The sequence below is a fragment of the Lactuca sativa genome, chromosome 3 (genome assembly GCF_002870075.4).
Source record: "Lactuca sativa cultivar Salinas chromosome 3, Lsat_Salinas_v11, whole genome shotgun sequence".
In the NCBI taxonomy this organism is placed as follows: Eukaryota; Viridiplantae; Streptophyta; class Magnoliopsida; order Asterales; family Asteraceae; genus Lactuca; species Lactuca sativa.
The window spans coordinates 83,475,921-83,494,885 of record NC_056625.2 but is presented as its reverse complement, the minus strand read 5'-3'; the positions used below and the strand labels follow the sequence as shown (position 1 = coordinate 83,494,885).

Sequence of the window (18,965 nt, the reverse complement as noted above, 5' to 3'; positions counted from 1 at the left end):
AATAGATATTTGTATTTTATATTATAGATAAAATTTGTCTTTACAAAGATGACAACTTTAAATATTAAAAAGAAGTTTTGCATTTCAAAGCAATTTACATGCAATCGGCTGTTAATTTGAATGGAAGACGTGCTACTAAAAAACCAAACAGAGTACCTTTAGTCTCTGCTTATTCTCTTTGTCTGAAGTCAAACTTGAGTCTTTCTTTTTTTGACACATTAAATCAATTAATGTTATATCCATGTCATGCCATATTACAAAGAACAAGGTTGAGATTGCGATTATGAGTTCTAGCACACATAATTCAGAAGAATCACCATCAAAAGTTGCCTAATAATCATGGAATTATCATATAGCCATTAATGCACTAAGCAAAGTTAAGGTTCATTCATTTACACCTATTTCTGGATAATGCAATATCCTTTCTAGCAATGTATATTTTAATATTTATATGCTAGTCTCTATGTTTATAGGGACCAGCAGGTTGGTAATCAGGATCTATTTCTTATGTAATTATTTACTTGAAAAATACAACGTATAAGTGCTATATATCATCTTAGTTTCACTGATTCTCAATACATCATGGAAGAAATTGCAATTTGTTTAATTTATGAATATTGTTAGTGTGATAAAACAAAAACTAGGGTTCTCTACTTTGATGAGAATAAATAAAAAAAAAAATCAAAGACAAGATATTTTATGGTGATCAATTTTTTTGCAAACACATCATAAGAAAATTAACTACCTATAGTGAATGGAGGGAGGGAATGGAATTTGGATATTAATACTATGAAATAGATCATACTTTTAATTTTTGGGTTTTTTATTTTTGTTCAAAGCTAAAGACTTATTTCCGAAAAAAATAATAATAATAATAAAAAATAAATAAATAAATAAAATAAAATAAAATAAACGCCCATATTTTGTCAATTTTTTAGATTTGGTTCATCTATCCATATTGTAGATAATATTGTGATAGTTCACAAGTTTTTTTTATTCAAAAAATAACCCTCATATTTAACAGTTTTCTCGAATGTTATAGGTATTAGGGTTCACAAATGTTTAAAAGCAGGTAGATGGTTATGTTTTGATATGCTTTTTGAAATAACTAGTCAACTGACTTACAACAATGGTTTCTCCTTTTATACCTTCAGTTTTTTTTTTCTCAATTTAGCCCACAATAATAATGTACTTTGCATTTTCCACAACTCCTTGCATTGTTGCTTATCTTTTCGTATATTTAACATTCTATGGTATATTTTGGTTTGTACAAACTTAGTTGTCACTTCCATGGAATATTTAAATCATACTTTACCATTATTAAGCAATTATCATCATTTATTTAAGAACCTTGACATTCCAAGATATCGCAAAAACTTTAACCGTTATACTTAATATGATACAAACATCTTGAAATTGAAAAGTCCAGGATGTTACGCCTTAAATCCAAAATTTTAATGAATATTATTGTTTTTCCAACTAAATGACTCATTTTTATTCCCAATGTATCAAAATATACTTTGATATTAGTAACCGTTATATTTTTTGTTAGATTTTAGTAAAACAAACATTTCGGATTTGTTCTTAGGTTTTCGAACATTTTTCTTGCAATTTTGTATTCGAATCTTTTTTTTTTTTTAACTTTGTTTGCAATGTATGTTCAAATCCGAAATCCAAAATGTAAATTTTCGTCAAAAAATATAACTTTGGTATGATATAAAGCTAGTATAAAATAAATAACGAGACTCCGAAATGCAATGTTCCGGACTTGGTGGTCATCTCGATGAATGCAAAAAAGTTGGGTCGTTTACATTTAAATCCCAAAAATATTTTGCCATTTTTGTAAATGTGCGTATAAAATTACCACTACTAATTGTGATGAAGTTAATTGGGTTAGAAGGAGGTGTGTAAGTTAATTGGATTAGAAGGAGGTGTGTAGTTGTCCGATTGTTTTTGTAGTGCAAGGCTGCAATCATATTCCTAGGGAAGCATTTATTGGGCTGCTATTTCCTAAAGGCCAATAATTTTAGTGGGTTATTAATTGGTCCAGCTTATAATTAAATATTTAAATTAAATACAATCTTTTGGGCTACTAAAAAATTTTAAGCTGAAGTGGGTTGCAGGTTTTATCAGGCTAACGAATTGTTGGATGTTGTTTGTAGGGACTTGGGACTAATTGTAAATGTTAGTGGACCACAGATTACGATAACATGGTTTGTGTTCGTTATTCCTAGTTGCATATAGCGGGCAAGTAATAAATTTTTGGTTAGATAAAATTGAATTGTTAATGTTATGTGATCAATGATTTAAAATGAAATAATCACAGTCTAATTATTAGATTATTCTACTTTAATATAAATATTAAATTGGATTGGGGTTCAATGATTAATTGACATTGTTATTAAGTTTTTATGTTTAAAAGCTAAAGGTTGTAGTATTGTAAAAGTGAGACTAACTAATTAGGTTTGCAACTAAAGGACTTCAGGTCCAGCAGTATCAGATGTTGCCCTCCCTCCTTAACGTTGAAAGTTCAAATCTCCTCTGAGACATTGATGAATTTATGAGTAGTTTAGAAATATATTGTAATTGTCATTAAAAAAAAAGCACTTGGGTTTGCAGGAAAGTAATGAAAATGTGCGCCTAGATTATTGAAATTAGTTACACTTATTAATTGACACTATTCCTTTGAATTTTAGGTGTATTTACAAGTTTAAGGGTTGGTTGTGTTGAAAACTCATTTGACATGAACAAACTGAGTTCAACTGAGATAACCAGATCCTAAGGGTTGATGTCACCAGATCTGTTTCACTCTCTAGAAGAGTTTAGAAAAATCTTAATAAATTCTACTTTTTAGAAGGGACATGATTTTTTTTTTTTTATAAATGACAACATGTTTGCAAAAGTTGAAAATATGATACATTGATGTTGTCCTCTTGCCTCTTTTTGTGTTTTTCTTTTCTTATTTCAAAAAAGTCTCCAAGTAATATTAACGAATTTCTAAATCTTCTACTTTTCCTCATTTTCACGTTCAATGAATGAACAAAGATCATTCAACTATTTTACATTCTTTTGAAGGGCCATATCTTCTCCGTTAACCCAATAGCATAGTGTGGAGTCCATATTATGCTATTGATTCAATGGAGAAAACTTCATAAGGCCCTTCAAAAGAGCCAAATAAACCGTATTAACGGTATTTTTTTAAACTTAAGGTTATGTTTTTATAATTATTTAAGGTATTAGAAATGTAAAAGTTAGTTTAAAAAAACAACTTTAATACCTCCTGTTTAGCAGCATGTATCTCACTGAATATACAACCAAAAAATGCTTGTAACTGTGCAAATAGTAGTTTAAATTATGAACTACAAGATAGAAAAAAAGGACAAATCGGACAAATAACGGGGAGGCTATGCTATGACAGTTCAAAGTTGTCCTAAAATTCTACAAACATGTTGAAACACAAAACTTAGCTACAATACCCCATGTTTAAAGGTTTGTATCTCACTAAATATATAACCAAAAATAGTATATAAACTTTGTAAACAATGTGTTAAATTTTGAACAACATGCTGAAAAAAATCAGCAAATCGGGCATATAACGAAAAAGCTATGACAGTTCAAAGTTTTCCTAAAATTCTGCAAACATGCTGAAATAAAAAAATAAATAAAAAAAATAAACACACACACACACAATAAATAGCTTATTCGGGTCCAGTTCCTTTAGAACTGATTAAGCAGTTATTCGGGTAACTCGGACCAAAATACCTGAGAATCGAATAAGCCTAAAATACATACTCGAGAACCGAACCAAATAACTTATTCATTCCTAATTCAGTTAGGTTCGGTTCTGGTTCCGATTCGGTATTCGGTCCAAACGCTCATCCGTAGTGTGGACTTATGAACATTAATTTCTGAAGCAAAACACGTTGCATTTGGCTTTGACGTCATTGGTCTATCTAGAATTCACATGGACATAGTAGCTATTAAAAGATTAAAAATTCAATTGATAAAGACTTTTGCATGGCAACTTTTACTGACGTAAGTTTTCGGCTTACCAAGTTAAATTTTGTCTTTTCTAAAGTTCATCTCCTCTGTAATTTCAAGCGATAATAGCAAGTCCAGTTTGAATTTAAAAAAAAAAAAAAAAAAAAAAAAAAAAAAAAAAAAAAAAAAAAAAAAAACAAGCAAACAAACAAACAAGTACACATTTAATTTTACCTTTCTCCTATTTTCCTTCCTATATATTTTCCTACCCATTTGAAATAATGACAAGTGTACTAAAATATCATTAATCTTATCTAAATATGACATATGTCAACATTTTAAATAGGTAGAAAAATAAGTAGGAAGAAAATGTAGGAGGTTTCTCAAATTTGATAGGTAAATTTGCCTTAAGAATGAATCTTTTATTAGAATTTACTTGGAAAACAAAATTAAATATGTGTAACAATTTGATTAATGAAGTTATAGTATACTTCTAGTCCATCAAAAAATTTGTCGCTAATTTTGTCACTCTATGTGAAGATAAGTACCCGAAGATACAGAATTGATCACGAATGCAGAAGAACTCTAAAGATTTGTGTAAACTAATCACTGGTGGAAAATATGAGAAACAGACAGTAATACCGTTGTATTTTAACTTTTATTCAATAATCTCCATTTTTAAGTCAAGGCAAGTATAAGAAGTTTTAGTTGCGTCAAGAGATGAAATAAATGTGTCGTACCCAACACTCTTATTCACACATTCAAGGAATACATCATGTGCATTTGCTTTTTAGATTCCTTTTAGGGACCCATGCACACAGTTTTGAAGTAAAACACAGTTTGAGTGAAATTTCTATTTAGCATAATCTGAAAACAAAAATAAATATGTCCAAATTATCAAGTTAAGTTATATTATTAGAATGTTAAATCCAAAAATAACATATAATACGGTTGTCTTTTTGCAATCATAGCGCATTGCTAAATTTCATGATACAACGAATTTCATTGTTCTAAGAAAAAATGATTAATGTCATGACAGATAGAATTCAAAGTGTAGTACACTCCCTTGTGGAAAATTTGACACCGTAAAAGACACTCCATGTGGAAAAACATGACATTGCCCAAATCTCCTTTCATAGGACATGAATAAGAAAACAAGAGAAAAAGACAGCTCAAGTATAAATTAGGACATGAAAACCATCCTTTTTTTTTTATTAAAAGCAACATGGCAAAGCAAATAATGTCATCTTTAAACGTCTTATTTTTCTCTCTAGCTCTACTAATCATCACATTCTCCCTCATAACAAATTTCGCTTCCGCTTCTTTGGAGGAAGGCAATGCTCTTATTAAATGGAAATCAAGCCTTGAAATCCCAATCAACTCCGTGCTCTCTTCATGGATTCCACTCCCTTTGAATTCCAGTGCATCACATCCATGCTCTTCTTGGTTTGGAATAGTTTGCAATTCTAATTACAGGATTCACAGGTTGAACCTCAGTTCATCCGGCATAAAAGGTACACTCCACCAATTTCCGTTCTCTTTGCTACACAAACTTACGCATTTTGATCTCGGTATGAACAACTTCTTTGGCCCCATCCCACCAGAAATCGGACTCCTGTCCAAACTTGTCCATCTTGATTTTTCAGAGAACAAATTTTCTAGGGTAATCCCACCTGAAATAGGAAACCTGCACCAGCTAACCATCTTGTACCTATACTCAAACAATATATCTGGATCAATTCCTTCATCATTGGGTGATTTGACATCTTTGAATGTCCTTTATTTGCACCATAATCAACTCTCTGGTCCAATTCCTAATGAACTTGGGAATTTAAAATCTGTCACTAATCTTGCTGTGAGCTACAATGAACTTACTAGTTCTATTCCTTCATCACTAGCAAACCTGAGCAACTTACGGGAACTGTACCTAGGTGGGAATAGATTATCTGGTCCGATTCCTAGTGAACTTGGGAATTTGAAGTCACTCATTAATCTTGAGGTAGGTGAGAATCGGCTTAGTGGTTCCATTCCTTCATCATTGGGTGATTTGACATCTTTGAGTGTCCTTTATTTGGGCCAAAATCAACTCTCCGGTCTCATTCCTATTGAACTTGGGAATTTGAAGTCTCTTACTAATCTTAGTTTGGGTGAAAACCAACTTAGTGGTTCTATTCCTTTATCGCTAGCAAATCTGAGTAACCTACAACGTTTGTCCCTAAATGAGAATAAGTTATCTGGTCTCATTCCTACAGAACTTGGGAATTTAAAGTCTCTCACTAATCTTGAGCTGATTAGTAATCAATTTAGCGGTTCAATTCCCTCATCATTGGGTGATTTGACATCTTTGCATGCCCTTTATTTGGGCAAAAATCAACTCTCTGGTACCATTCCTACTGAGCTTGGGAATTTAAAATCTCTCACGGATCTTGTGGTGGCCTACAATCAACTTAGTGGTTCTATTCCTTCATCATTATCAAACCTCAGCAACCTAGAGACTCTGTACCTCCAAGTGAATAATTTATCTGGTCCCATTCCTATTGAACTTGGGAGTTTGGAGTCTCTTACTGATCTTGAGGTGAGTAACAATCAACTTAATGGTTATATTCCTTCATCTCTAGGAAACCTGGGTAACTTACAATGGCTGATCCTCAAGGATAATAATTTTTCTGGTCCTATTCCTACTGAACTTGGGAATTTGAAGTCTCTCACGCATCTTGCGGTGAGCGGAAATCAACTTAGTGGTTCTATCCCTTCATCATTTGGTAATTTGACATCTTTAAATGGTCTTTATATGTACCATAATCAGCTCAACGGTCCCATTCCTATTCAACTTACGAATTTGAAGTCTCTCAGTGATCTTAGGATGAGCAACAATCAACTTAGTGGTTCCATTCCTCCGGAGTTTGGAAATTCCACTCAACTACAAAGACTTGATTTGTCTTCGAATCATTTGGTTGGTGAGATCCCAAAGGACTTTGGGAAGATGAAAAGTATGTTGTATTTGTACTTGTCTGATAACCAACTTTCAGGCATTATACCTCTGGAGCTTCAATTCTACGAACACCTTGAAGAACTTGATCTCTCTGGAAATAGATTGACTGGGTCGATACCTAAAAGTATTGGTCATTGGTCACACATCCACCACTTGAATCTTAGTAATAACCAGCTTTTTGAGAAAATTCCATCTGAGATTGGTAAATTAGTTCAACTTACAGAACTTGATTTATCTCGGAATTTGCTTACAGAAGAGATACCATCTGAAGTTCAAGGTTTGCAAAGTTTGCAAAAGCTGGATCTTTCTCACAATAGACTATCTGGCTCTATTCCTGATGCTTTTACAAGTTTGCCTCGTGGAATTGATATCAACCTTTCTTACAATGAGCTTTCAGGTCCGGTTCCCCGAAGCCCCAACTTTGTGAATGCGTCCATACAAGGCAATCCAGGTTTGTGTGGAAATTTTACAGGACTAAAACTTTGTGCAAATCAAATTATGAAGAAGAAAAAAGATCACTTTCATCATTGACTCATCCTTGTAATACTCTGGCCTCTTATCGCGGTAGTTTTACTTGGTATATTCACATATGGCCTCATTGCTTATCGAAAACAAAAGAGACATTCTCCACAGAAACCATTGGACAAAGAAGGTGGTGATTATTTCTCCATAACAAGTTTTGATGGAGGAGTAGTGTACGATGAAATCTTGAAAGCAACGAATAATTTTGATGAAGCATACTCTATTGGGACCGGAGGATATGGAACTGTGTACAAAGCCCAGCTACAACCTAACAATGTGGTAGCCGTCAAGAAACTTCACTCGTCATTTGAGAATGTTGATCATAATGGATTCCTTAATGAGGTATGAGCACTAACGAACATAAGGCATCGAAACATAGTGAAACTCTATGGATATTGCTCACATGTCCGCCACTCCTTTTTGATTTACGAACACCTTGAAAAGGGAAGCCTTGGATCAATTTTAAGAAACGATATCTTAGCAAGAGAATTGGATTGGTTGAAAAGGGTAAATATTGTAACAAGTGTAGCTAATGGTTTAGCTTATATGCATCACGACTGCTCACCTCCTATAATTCATAGAGACATTTCCATTTCCAACATCCTTCTTGATTCTGATTATGAGGCACATATTTCTGATTTTGGCACATCCAAACTTTTAAAGCTAGACTCATCCAACTGGACCGCAACTGTAGGAACATATGGTTATATCGCGCCAGGTAATGTAATTTTGTGCTGCTAGTTCTATATTTTCTTAAGTTTCATGAGATATATGAATAAGTATATGTATATATATGTATCCATGTTAGAATCTTGTGGGGTTGATGTAGTTTTCTTTTTGTTTTTTTCCTATGTTTCTTTGGATGTAGAGCTTGCTTATACGATGGTGGCAACTGAGAAATGTGATGTGTATAGCTTTGGGATTGTTGCACTAGAAGTGATGATGGGAAAGCATCCTGGTGAACTACCAACATTGTCTGTTGATTATCTGGTGTTAGCAAATGTTGGAGATAGTCGGATTCCACTTCCTTCACCACAAGTTGAAAAACAGGTTAATTTGGTACTGAATCTCTCGAGAGCATGTTTGAACTCAAATCCACAAGAAAGGCCAACAATGCGCCAAGTTTCAAATCTGTTGATGAAGGCTTGATATTGGTGTACTTTCAATGTTATTTGCTTTTATAATGTTCCTTATATGCACCCTCATAATATGTATTTAGTTGAATGCCTTTTTGTTATAATACTTCTCATATGTTTTCTTAAATTATTATGTAGTAGATAAACAAATAAGACAGTGAAGATTGCTATCCTTTTAGACGCTTCACTTATGGAAAATCATGTATGAGTCAAGGACAAATCTATTGCTTAATACTTCACGACGGATAAGCTACATAAACTTTGTCTGAAATTTAGCACCGACCTTTCACCTGATTTATTTTCAGGTGAAATTTAGCAACAAATTTTTCCATCACTTGGATTTCCAATAAATGTAACAAGTAGCAAAAATAACAATGGTAGATTAATTACATATGATAAATTATTTTCTACAATGTATGTCAAATAATAACGACCGAAAAACAAACACCAATAGAGTTTTAAACAATATGTAGAGAACATTTGCAGTTTGTATTAGTTGCAAATCATCTTAATTCCAAATACGAAATTCCTATCAATTGATGTGGAATAATTAGTTACCCTGAAAAAATTTCAACAAAATATTTGTGTTTTATGTATTTACTTTGGCCACCAAACTCTATACCATAAAATTCAAATTCAAGAGAGTTGCCAAAGATTGTAGGCAATTCGGTAACATAATTTTATGATTTTGATGCTATATACCGCCTATGCTACATTACTCATTCATATATACAAATTTTGTATTAGGAAATAGATATTTATATTTTATATTATAGATAAAAAATTTCTTTACAAAGATGACAACTTTAAATATTAAAAAGAAGTTTTGCATTTCAAAGCAATTTACATGCAATCGGCTGTTAATTTGAATGGAAGACGTGCTACTAAAAAACCAAACAGAGTACCTTTAGTCTCTGCTTACTCTCTTTGTCTGAAGTCAAACTTGAGTCTTTCTTTTTTTGACACATTAAATCAATTAATGTTATATCCATGTCATGCCATATTCCAAAGAACAAGGTTGAGATTGCGATTATGAGTTCTAGCACACATAATTCAGAAGAATCACCATCAAAAGTTGCCTAATAATCATGGAATTATCATATAGCCATTAATGCACTAAGCAAAGTTAAGGTTCATTCATTTACACCTATTTCTGGATAATGCAATATCCTTTCTAGCAATGTATATTTTAATATTTATATGCTAGTCTCTATGTTTATAGGGGTTCATGAGACTCTAGTGAGTTGCCATTGGCGTAATCACCAGCAGGTTGGTAATCAGGATCTATTTCTTATGTAATTATTTACTTGAAAAATACAACGTATAAGTGCTATATATCATCTTAGTTTCACTGATTCTCAATACATCATGGAAGAAATTGCAATTTGTTTAATTTACGAATATTGTTACTTTGATGAGAATTGAATAAAAAAAAAATCAAAGACAAGATATTTGATGTTGATCAATTTTTTTGCAAACACATCATAAGAAAATTAACTAGCTATAGTAAGAAGCAAATTTAGTTAATCTGAAAATGTAATGTTAGCTAACATAATAATCGCACTGCCTAGGAACCATTACTTCTCTCATATTGTATTGGGTGTGTACAATTTTTTTGTAAGAATTGACGAATATTTGGAGATCAGTACTTATTTCCTGTAAGTATTCTTTGTTTTTTTAATAGTCTATGAATTCAGAACACCTCGGTATTAACAAACCATAGAGCTAATATTGCATTAAATTAAAAATAAATAAATAAATAAATAAATAAATAAATAAATAAATAAAATCAGTTAGGCATTTCGTCAAACACTTAATATGCATTAGATACAAAGGAGTGTTTGGAAGTAAAATAGTGAAGGAAAACAAGGAAAGAAACCAATACATACCTACTAATTTCATATCAACTCAATTATGATGAATACTTCAACCGCTCTGCTTCTACTATGGAAATGATCCTGACGAAAAGTCGCCAATTTGTTTACAAAATAAATTCTCTGCGATTTTGATCGGGTCAAGTGATTTGGTATCAATTTCTGATAGATGAAAACGAATTTGTAGGATAATAAGGGATTCAGATGATTTGGTTGTGGTTTCTGCACATGGGAATTGACCAACATGGGAATGGACAAGGAGGGCCGTGGGCGGGGGCATGGGAAATCAGGGAGCAAGCTGCCCGATATGAGAATCGACGAAGAGAATAGCCATGGTTATGAGGGCCGATCAGTGATCGTTGTAAGACTTCAAGGAGCGTGCAACTCGGCAAATCCGAGGTGGCCTCGGCGAACACCCTGCCACCACCTCGGTTCGGCACGAGTACGGGCGAGAAATTACCGAGTTTGACCATCTTTCTTCAACCCATGAAAAATGGTTCTTTGGTTTAAATTTAATTTTTTTTTTAATACCTATAAATATAACCTAAGATTCCTTCATTTACCACATCAAAACCTCCTTCAAACCATAGATGCCATTCAATAGGCTAAAATTAGATAGAAGAACTATGAAAACGGATAATGCATGTTAGAGAAAAAGAAGGTACATACAAAGACATCGTGAGACGGTTAATTAAAGCCTCTTGCAAGATTATTTTAATGAAATTGCGACTTTTCAAGGATATTACTTTTGCCGACGGTTCCGTATGCATAAACATCGTTTTTGTGTATCGTCAACGACGTCACAACAGTTTGTCCATAATTTCAGCAACGTGTAGATGCTAGAGGTACAGTTGGTTTTACTCATTTACAAAAATGCACCACTGCACTTCGTCGATTATCATATGCCACTTTCACTGATGCAGCAGATGAGAATCTTAGGATATCCAAACATACGACATTATAAAGCCTTCACAAATTTTGTTGGTATGTCACGAGATTGTATGGTCCATGATATTTGCGCAAACATGATATAGTAACGTCCAACAGTTATATGCTCATCAATCGAACGTGCACGGCATCCCTGAAATGTTAGGAAGGGGTGGCCTCACAAGGCCAATACACCTGAAGCGATCATGCTTATCCAACTATCATACTTGAAGCGGTGGCCTCACATGATTTGTGGATATGGCATGCATTATTTGGTTCAGCTGGTTCCCTCAATGACATTAATGTTCTTAACATGTCTCCGTTTTCGACGATGTGTCAATAAGACTGCACCATATTCTTCCTTTGCAGTACGTGGAATGTCATATAGGTACGAGTATTATCTTGTGGATGAGATCTATCCGGTGCGTGCTTGTTTTGTAAAGTCATTGTCTTTTCCAAATGATCGCAAAAGGTTGAAGTTTAAGAGAGATCAAGACAAGGCAAGAAAGGATGTTGAACGAGCGTTTTGCGCTCTTAAAAAACATTGGCATATACTTAAATATCTTGCAACTTATATGAAAGAGAAGAAAACGAGTGGGGTTATGTATATTTGTATTATATTGCATAATATGATTCTCAAAAGTTATGATGATTGGAAATGACAAATGTGTACAAACCATACCCCGTCTGTGTGGTATTTGCACTCAAGTGGGACACCCAACCAATATGTGTCCATATTTACAAGGAGAATATGAAGAAGTGAAAGAAATGGGAAGGTACTACTAGCCAAACCAATGAGTTATGATCAACCTCAATATGATCAATGGTGGGACAACAACCAAGCTTGGGGAAATGACCAATGCCAATAAACTCCACAGTTCCAACAACCATATCTTTCATATCCTCAACAAAATGAAATGTTGAGCATGTCCTTGGAAGACATTGTGAAAAGCATTGTCGATACTACCCAAATCTTCCAAAAACAACCAAAGCTAGCCTCAAAAGCTTTGAGGATGCACACCTTGCTCAATCTGTGAGTATATTGGAAACTCAAGGTAAATTACAATCCATATTGAAAAGGACCCAAGGCATACTGTTTCTGCCATCACCTTGAATGATGGGAAAATTTTTGATAACCCCAAGAATGCAATTTGAAGACATGGAAGAGGAGGAAGAAGTAGAAGTGGATATCGTTTTCGATGAAGAAGTAGAAATTGAGAAGTCTGACATGGAAATTATAGAGGAGGTGTTGGAGGTTGAAGAAAGAGAGGCTCAACCACCCACTACCAATGAGAAAATCCTTTCACTGGTAGACCAACCACTAGAGCCAAAAACGGTAAATATGTCATACCCTTTAAAGGATACATATCCCGAGAAGGAAGACACCCAATTAGTCATCAACTCAACCACCCTATAAAAGAAGGAAGAGTTGACCACCTTATTGGAAAAGTACATGAAAGGGGTCAGTTGGATGATTGTTTTCATCAAGGGTCTAAGTCTAGTATGGTTCCCAAGCAAAAAGAAAGTTAGGTACAAGATAAGTGTCCCATTTGAGGAAGTAGTAAGAAGTTTACTGAGTTGGAGAGCCCTAACATTCGAAGAATAACATATTCCAGTGGCCAAGTCGAGCCAAAGACTTTAAACAAGGTCGGCTAATCGAGAGGCAACTAAGGAGTATTTTCTTTCCACTTTTCCTTTTATTTTGCTTTATTTTTGTTGTGTTGCAATGTTTTTGGGTCTTTTTGAGAGTTCCATGAAAATCAATTCTTATATCTAAAAGATTGAGAGGGAGTCATGTTTTTTTTAAAAAAAAGTAAAAACATAAGATTGGCTGGACTTGAACTTGAACTTATTACATCGGGGATGGATTAGGGATGTCAAAAAGTCTCGTGGGACCCCGATCTGGGGGGGGGGGGTGTCCCGTATGGGGGCATTTGTTGAAAAAAATCGGGGACAAAGGCGGGGGTGGGGGCAAGGTTAACCCATGTTTTAATTTCGGGGGTGGGGGTTGGCAGTCCCGTCCAGAAACCCCCGTGGGGGCCCCGTTAATAAATTATATATATTAAAATATTTTAATTATATAAATATAATATACGATAAAATGATTTTTACGTACAAAAATTCAACAAAAAACATGTTTTTAAGTTGTTTTTAACATGTAAAATTATGGTATAAATAACTATTTGCTACCCAAAAAATAGTTTCTTTTAGCCCAAACAAGAAAATCTTTTAGTCCAAATAAGGTACCCCAAAATCAATCGGGGGCGGGGGAACGGGGGCGGGGGTAAAAGGGGAATCCGGGCATATTGTGAGCTGCATTGGCCTAATCTCCAACAGATTGGTAATCGGAATCAAGGTTTGTTTCTTAAGTTATCATTTACTTGAAAATTACAATGTATAAGTGCTATAGGTCATTAATTAGTTTCATCGGATCCCAACAGATCATGGAAGAGATTGGTAATTCTGTAATTTATGAAAATTATTACAATCGAACTAAAACAAGGGTTCTCCACATTTATGAGCATCAATTTTTTTTTCAATGACATGATATCAAATGTTGAGAAATTTGTTTTGCAAATAGATCATAAGAAAATTAAGTATCTATAATAACAAGCAAATTTAGTTCATCTGAAAGTGTAATGTTAGCTAACATATCAATATCATTGCATAATACTAGTGGGTTCTAGATTCTAGAATCATAGTCATATTACATGATAATCCATTATGTATGTGTATTATAGTTTAATCAATTTCTTTAATTTTGAAAATAATTTTTTTTATTGAGGGATAATGCTACACCACCAATGCAATACACTTATTCTAGATGAAATGGGGTAAAAGGGAAACACGGGTAACACCAATTAGCATCTTTTCTGTTGGAGGGCAAATTGGGAATAAGGGACCTTAGTATCTTGAATAGCTAATTTACTTTCTTTTTGTTATTTTTCCAGGATATTTTGTTGCTCAATATCTCATATGGCTTTAATTCCATTGCTATAAATCCAGCTTAAGAGGAATCGAGTGAAAGCAGTAGCGGAGGGAACTTCGCAAGATTTACTTAGTTCTTCATACAAGAAAATCGATTCCATCTCCAAAAAGCAAAATAAAAACCCAATTTCAGTTCTCATCTCCATTGTTTCAAGACGAGATAAACATTCATACATCAGTTCTCATCTCTACTACAAATCTGATGATGCATTATGGGAGCCTTGAATCGATGGAAATGTAGTTTGATCTAGCTCGAGTGAGATGATTTAACAATTCGCAGGTTAATATGGTGATGAACACAACCCATTCCGGATATATTGAGTGATAAAAGCTCTTGAAGTACATTAGTTGATGAGCGATTTCATTCCAGGTACTATGCAGCCCAACTGTTCGATCAAATACTTCAACCAAATTTATTTGTTTAAATTTGCATGAAAAAAAATCTTGATCAGTCATGTGAAGATAACAACGGTAAGATGAAAAATTGAGAACCAAAATTTGATGAACATACAAAATATGCAGGCTCAACGATGGTATGTAATTGGCTAAATGAGAGGAGGGATAAAGGACTGATTGAACACCATTGATTATGAGCTGAACTTGATATTGAAATTGAATACCATGAAACAGGAACGATTGTAGCAAAATAATTGTAAAAAGGAATTGAATGATCATAACACTGTCTAATTCGCTGATGACGTTTCATACATTGTCATGACTTGTTCCATGCTTCAAGATTTTCAGTAGTGAAAGAAGTCAAATGTGAAAAGCTTATTATTTATTTTACCAATGAATTTTGTAGTCATTGCACCAAATTCAGTTCTTCTGTAGGACCCATACGTATACACACAATGTGAACATTTTTTTTTTCTTCTTAGATGGTCATAAGTAATACAATTCAAAGTGATACATTTCTTTGTTGACATTGACTTGACTTGACTTGAAAAGCATGACGTTAGGTGAAATAAAAATAAAAAGAATAAAGGGTCAAGTATAAATTAGGGAGACACAAACCATCATTTTTCAAAAACCAAATAATGACTTCTTTAAACTTCTTATTTTTCTCTCCAACTCTACTAATAATCATTATACTCTCCTCCACACCCAATTTCTCTTGTGCTTCTTTAGAAGAAGTAAATGCTCTTCTTAAATGGAAAGCAAGCCTTGAAATCCCAAACAACTCCTTTCTCTCTTCATGGCTTCCCCTCCCTATGAATTCCAATGCATCAGTTCCATGCACTTCTTGGTTTGGAGTAGTTTGCAATGCTGGTGGGAGCATTCAGAGGCTAAACCTCAGTTCATCGAGCTTAAAGGGTACGCTTCATCAATTTTCATTCTCAATGCTACACAGTCTTACTCATTTTGATCTCAGTGTCAACAACTTCTCTGGCCCCATCCCACCAGAAATCCGACTCTTGACCAAACTTGTATATCTTGATTTTTCAGAGAATAAGTTTTCAGGAGTAATCCCACCTGAAATAGGAAACATGAACCAGCTAACCATCTTGTACCTATACTCAAACAATATATCTGGCTCAATACCAATTGAACTTGGGAATTTGAAGTCTCTCACTGACATTCAGGTGGCCTACAATCAACTTAATGGTTCTATTCCTTCATCACTAGCAAACCTCAAGAACCTACACACTCTGTACCTCCATGAGATAAATTATCCGGTCCCATTCCTATTGAACTTGGAAATTTGGAGTCTCTTACTCATCTTGCGGTGAGTAACAATCAACTTAATGGTTCAATTCCTTCATCACTAGGAAACTTGGGCAACCTACAATGGCTGATGCTTAAAGATAATAAATTATCCGGTTCCATTCCTACTGAACTTGGGAATTTGAAGTCTCTCACTAATCTTGCGGTGAATCGCAATCTGCTTACTGGTTCTATTCCAGTTTCATTTGGTGATTTGACATCTTTAAATAGCCTTTATATGCACCAGAATCAGCTTTCTGGTCCTATTCCTATTCAGCTTGTGATTTTGAAATCTGTCATTGATCTTAAGTTGAACAAAAATCAACTTAGTGGTTCCATTCCTCCAGAGTTTGGAAATTCAACTCAACTACAAAGGCTTGATCTTTCTTCCAATCGTCTAACAGGTCAGATTCCTAAGGAGTTTGGGAAGATGAAAAGAATGTTGAATTTGTCTTTGGCTGATAACCAGCTTTCTGGTATTATACCTCCAGAGATCGGATCTTTTGAACTCATTGAAGTACTTGATTTATCTACAAATAGATTAAACGGGTCACTACCAATAAGTATCGGTCAATGGGAACATATTCATTACTTGAATCTTAGTAATAACAAGCTCGGTGAGAAAATTCCATCTGAGATTGGTAAATTAGTTCAACTTACAAAACTTGATTTATCTCAGAATTTGCTAACAGATGTGATACCAACTGAAGTTCAAGGTTTGCAAAGTTTACAAAAATTGGATCTTTCTCACAATAGACTGTCTGGTTCTATTCCTAATGCTTTTATAAGGTTGCCACATGGGATTGATATCAACCTTTCTTACAATGAGCTCTCAGGCCCAGTTCCCCAAAGTCCCAACTTTGTGAATGCGTCCATAGAAGGCAATCCAGGTGTTTGTGGAAATATTACTGGAGTGAAACTTTGTGCAGATCAAATGATTAAGAAGAAAAACAATCCCTCGCATCATGGGGTCATCCTTGTAATTATCTTCCCTCTTATCGGGGCAGCTGTTTTACTTGGTTTGTTCACGTATGGCCTCATTGCTTATCGACAACAAAAGAAAAGGTCTCCACATAAACCATTGGACGAAGAAAGTAGAGGATATTTTTCCATTACAAGTTTTGATGGAGGAGTAGTGTATGATGACATCTTGAAAGCAACAAATGATTTTGATGAAGCATGCTCTATTGGGACCGGAGGATATGGTACCGTGTACAAAGCTGACATACAACCTAACAATGTGGTAGCTGTCAAGAAACTTCACTCATCATCATCTGAGAATGTTGATCATAATGGATTCCTTAATGAGGTACGATCATTAACGAACATAAGGCATCGAAACATAGTGAAACTCTATGGATATTGCTCCCATCGCCATCACTCATTTTTGATTTATGAATACCTTGAAAAGGGAAGCCTTGGATCAATATTATGCAATGAGATCTTAGCAAAAGAATTGGACTGGTTAAAAAGGATCAATATTGTAATGGGTATAGCTAATGGTTTGGCTTATATGCATCACGACTGCTCACCTCCTATAATTCATAGAGACATTTCCATTTCCAACATCCTTCTTGATTCCGATTATGAGGGACATATTTCTGATTTTGGGACCTCCAAGCTTTTAAAGCTAGACTCATCCAACTGGACCGCAATTGCAGGCACCTATGGTTATATCGCCCCAGGTAACATAATCTTGTGATTCTGGTTCTACATCTTCTTAAATTTTATGATATATATAAATATGTATATGTACATATATGTATTTATGTTAGAATCTTGTGGGGTTAAAATAGGTTATTTATTTATTTATTTATTTACTTATTTATTTATTTATTTATTTATATTTGAATATAGAGCTTGCTTATACGATGGTGGCAACCGAGAAATGTGATGTGTATAGCTTTGGGATTGTTGCACTAGAAGTGATCATGGGAAAGCATCCCGGTGAAATATCAACATTGTCTGCTGATTATCTGGTGTTAGGAAATGTGGGAGACAGTCGGATTCCACTTCCCTCACCACAAGTTGAGAAACAAGTTGATTTGGTGCTGAGTCTTTCAAGAGCATGTTTGAGCTCCAATCCGAATGGAAGACCAACTATGCGCCAAGTTTCAAATCGGTTAATGAAGGATCTGCTTTAAATCGGCATCTCTTGCTTGATCAATATAGTGTACTTACAGTGTTCTTTACTTTTCTCATGTTTCCTATATGCATCATGTCAATATGTATTCATTTGAATGTGTTTTTGTTGAGAAACTTTACATATACTTGTAGTAGATAAAAAAATAAGTCAATGATCCTTACTATACTTCTAAAACTCACTACTATAAACCAAGAACAAGGCCATACACACATCTCCCAAACAAGAAATTATGTAAAATTCTGCTGTAATACTTCTTATATCTATTTCAATTTTTTATTTATTTTGTAAGTAAAATGTTAATTAATAGTTATTATAATGACATCATATTTTCAAAAAGAATACATCCGTCCATAATTCGGATAGCACATCATGTGTTATATACCCTCTAGGATACCTAAGTCATCCAAATGTACAAAATATATATTTCTATTTTAGATTATATGATGAGAAAACAAAGCTAATGGTGAGAGATGTCATTGGGAAGTTTTATCAGACACTTGATATTATAGTGTTGAGCCTCTCAAGAGCATGTTTGAACTCCAATCCAAACAAAAGACTAACAATGTGCCATGTTTCAAATCGGTTAATAAAGGATTTGCTTTAAATCAACATCTCTTGCCTGATCAGTTTGGTGTACTTTAATTTCAGTGTTCTTTACTTTTCTCAAGTTCCTATGTGCATCATGCCAATAAATA

At 34.1% G+C, this 18,965-nt stretch overlaps 3 protein-coding genes and 1 long non-coding RNA gene across 4 annotated transcripts; 3 read left to right on the top strand and 1 right to left on the bottom strand.

Annotated features, from left to right (window-relative positions):
* The first annotated feature begins 5,200 nt into the window (after positions 1-5,200).
* On the top strand, positions 5,201-8,758 carry LOC111920334 (probable leucine-rich repeat receptor-like protein kinase At1g35710). The gene is made up of 2 exons (XM_023915910.2): positions 5,201-8,213; positions 8,364-8,758. The coding sequence occupies exon 1, from the start codon at positions 5,207-5,209 to the stop codon at positions 7,502-7,504; it is 2,298 nt and encodes a 765-aa protein (XP_023771678.1). The 5' UTR covers positions 5,201-5,206; the 3' UTR covers positions 7,505-8,213; positions 8,364-8,758.
* LOC128132628 (uncharacterized) lies at positions 8,388-11,063 on the bottom strand. Its single transcript, XR_008230887.1, has 2 exons — positions 10,521-11,063; positions 8,388-9,670 (listed from the first exon to the last, which is right to left on the bottom strand). It is a non-coding gene; the product is annotated as an uncharacterized LOC128132628 (long non-coding RNA).
* Positions 11,064-15,457: 4,394 nt separating this feature from the next.
* Positions 15,458-16,150, top strand: LOC111920293 (probable leucine-rich repeat receptor-like protein kinase At1g35710). Its single transcript, XM_023915872.1, has one exon. The coding sequence runs from the start codon at positions 15,458-15,460 to the stop codon at positions 16,148-16,150; it is 693 nt and encodes a 230-aa protein (XP_023771640.1).
* A 59-nt stretch (positions 16,151-16,209) lies between these two features.
* Positions 16,210-18,334, top strand: LOC111920335 (MDIS1-interacting receptor like kinase 2). Its single transcript, XM_023915911.2, has 2 exons — positions 16,210-17,809; positions 17,982-18,334. The coding sequence occupies exons 1-2, from the start codon at positions 16,216-16,218 to the stop codon at positions 18,266-18,268; spliced, it is 1,881 nt and encodes a 626-aa protein (XP_023771679.1). The 5' UTR covers positions 16,210-16,215; the 3' UTR covers positions 18,269-18,334.
* Positions 18,335-18,965: the final 631 nt, after the last annotated feature.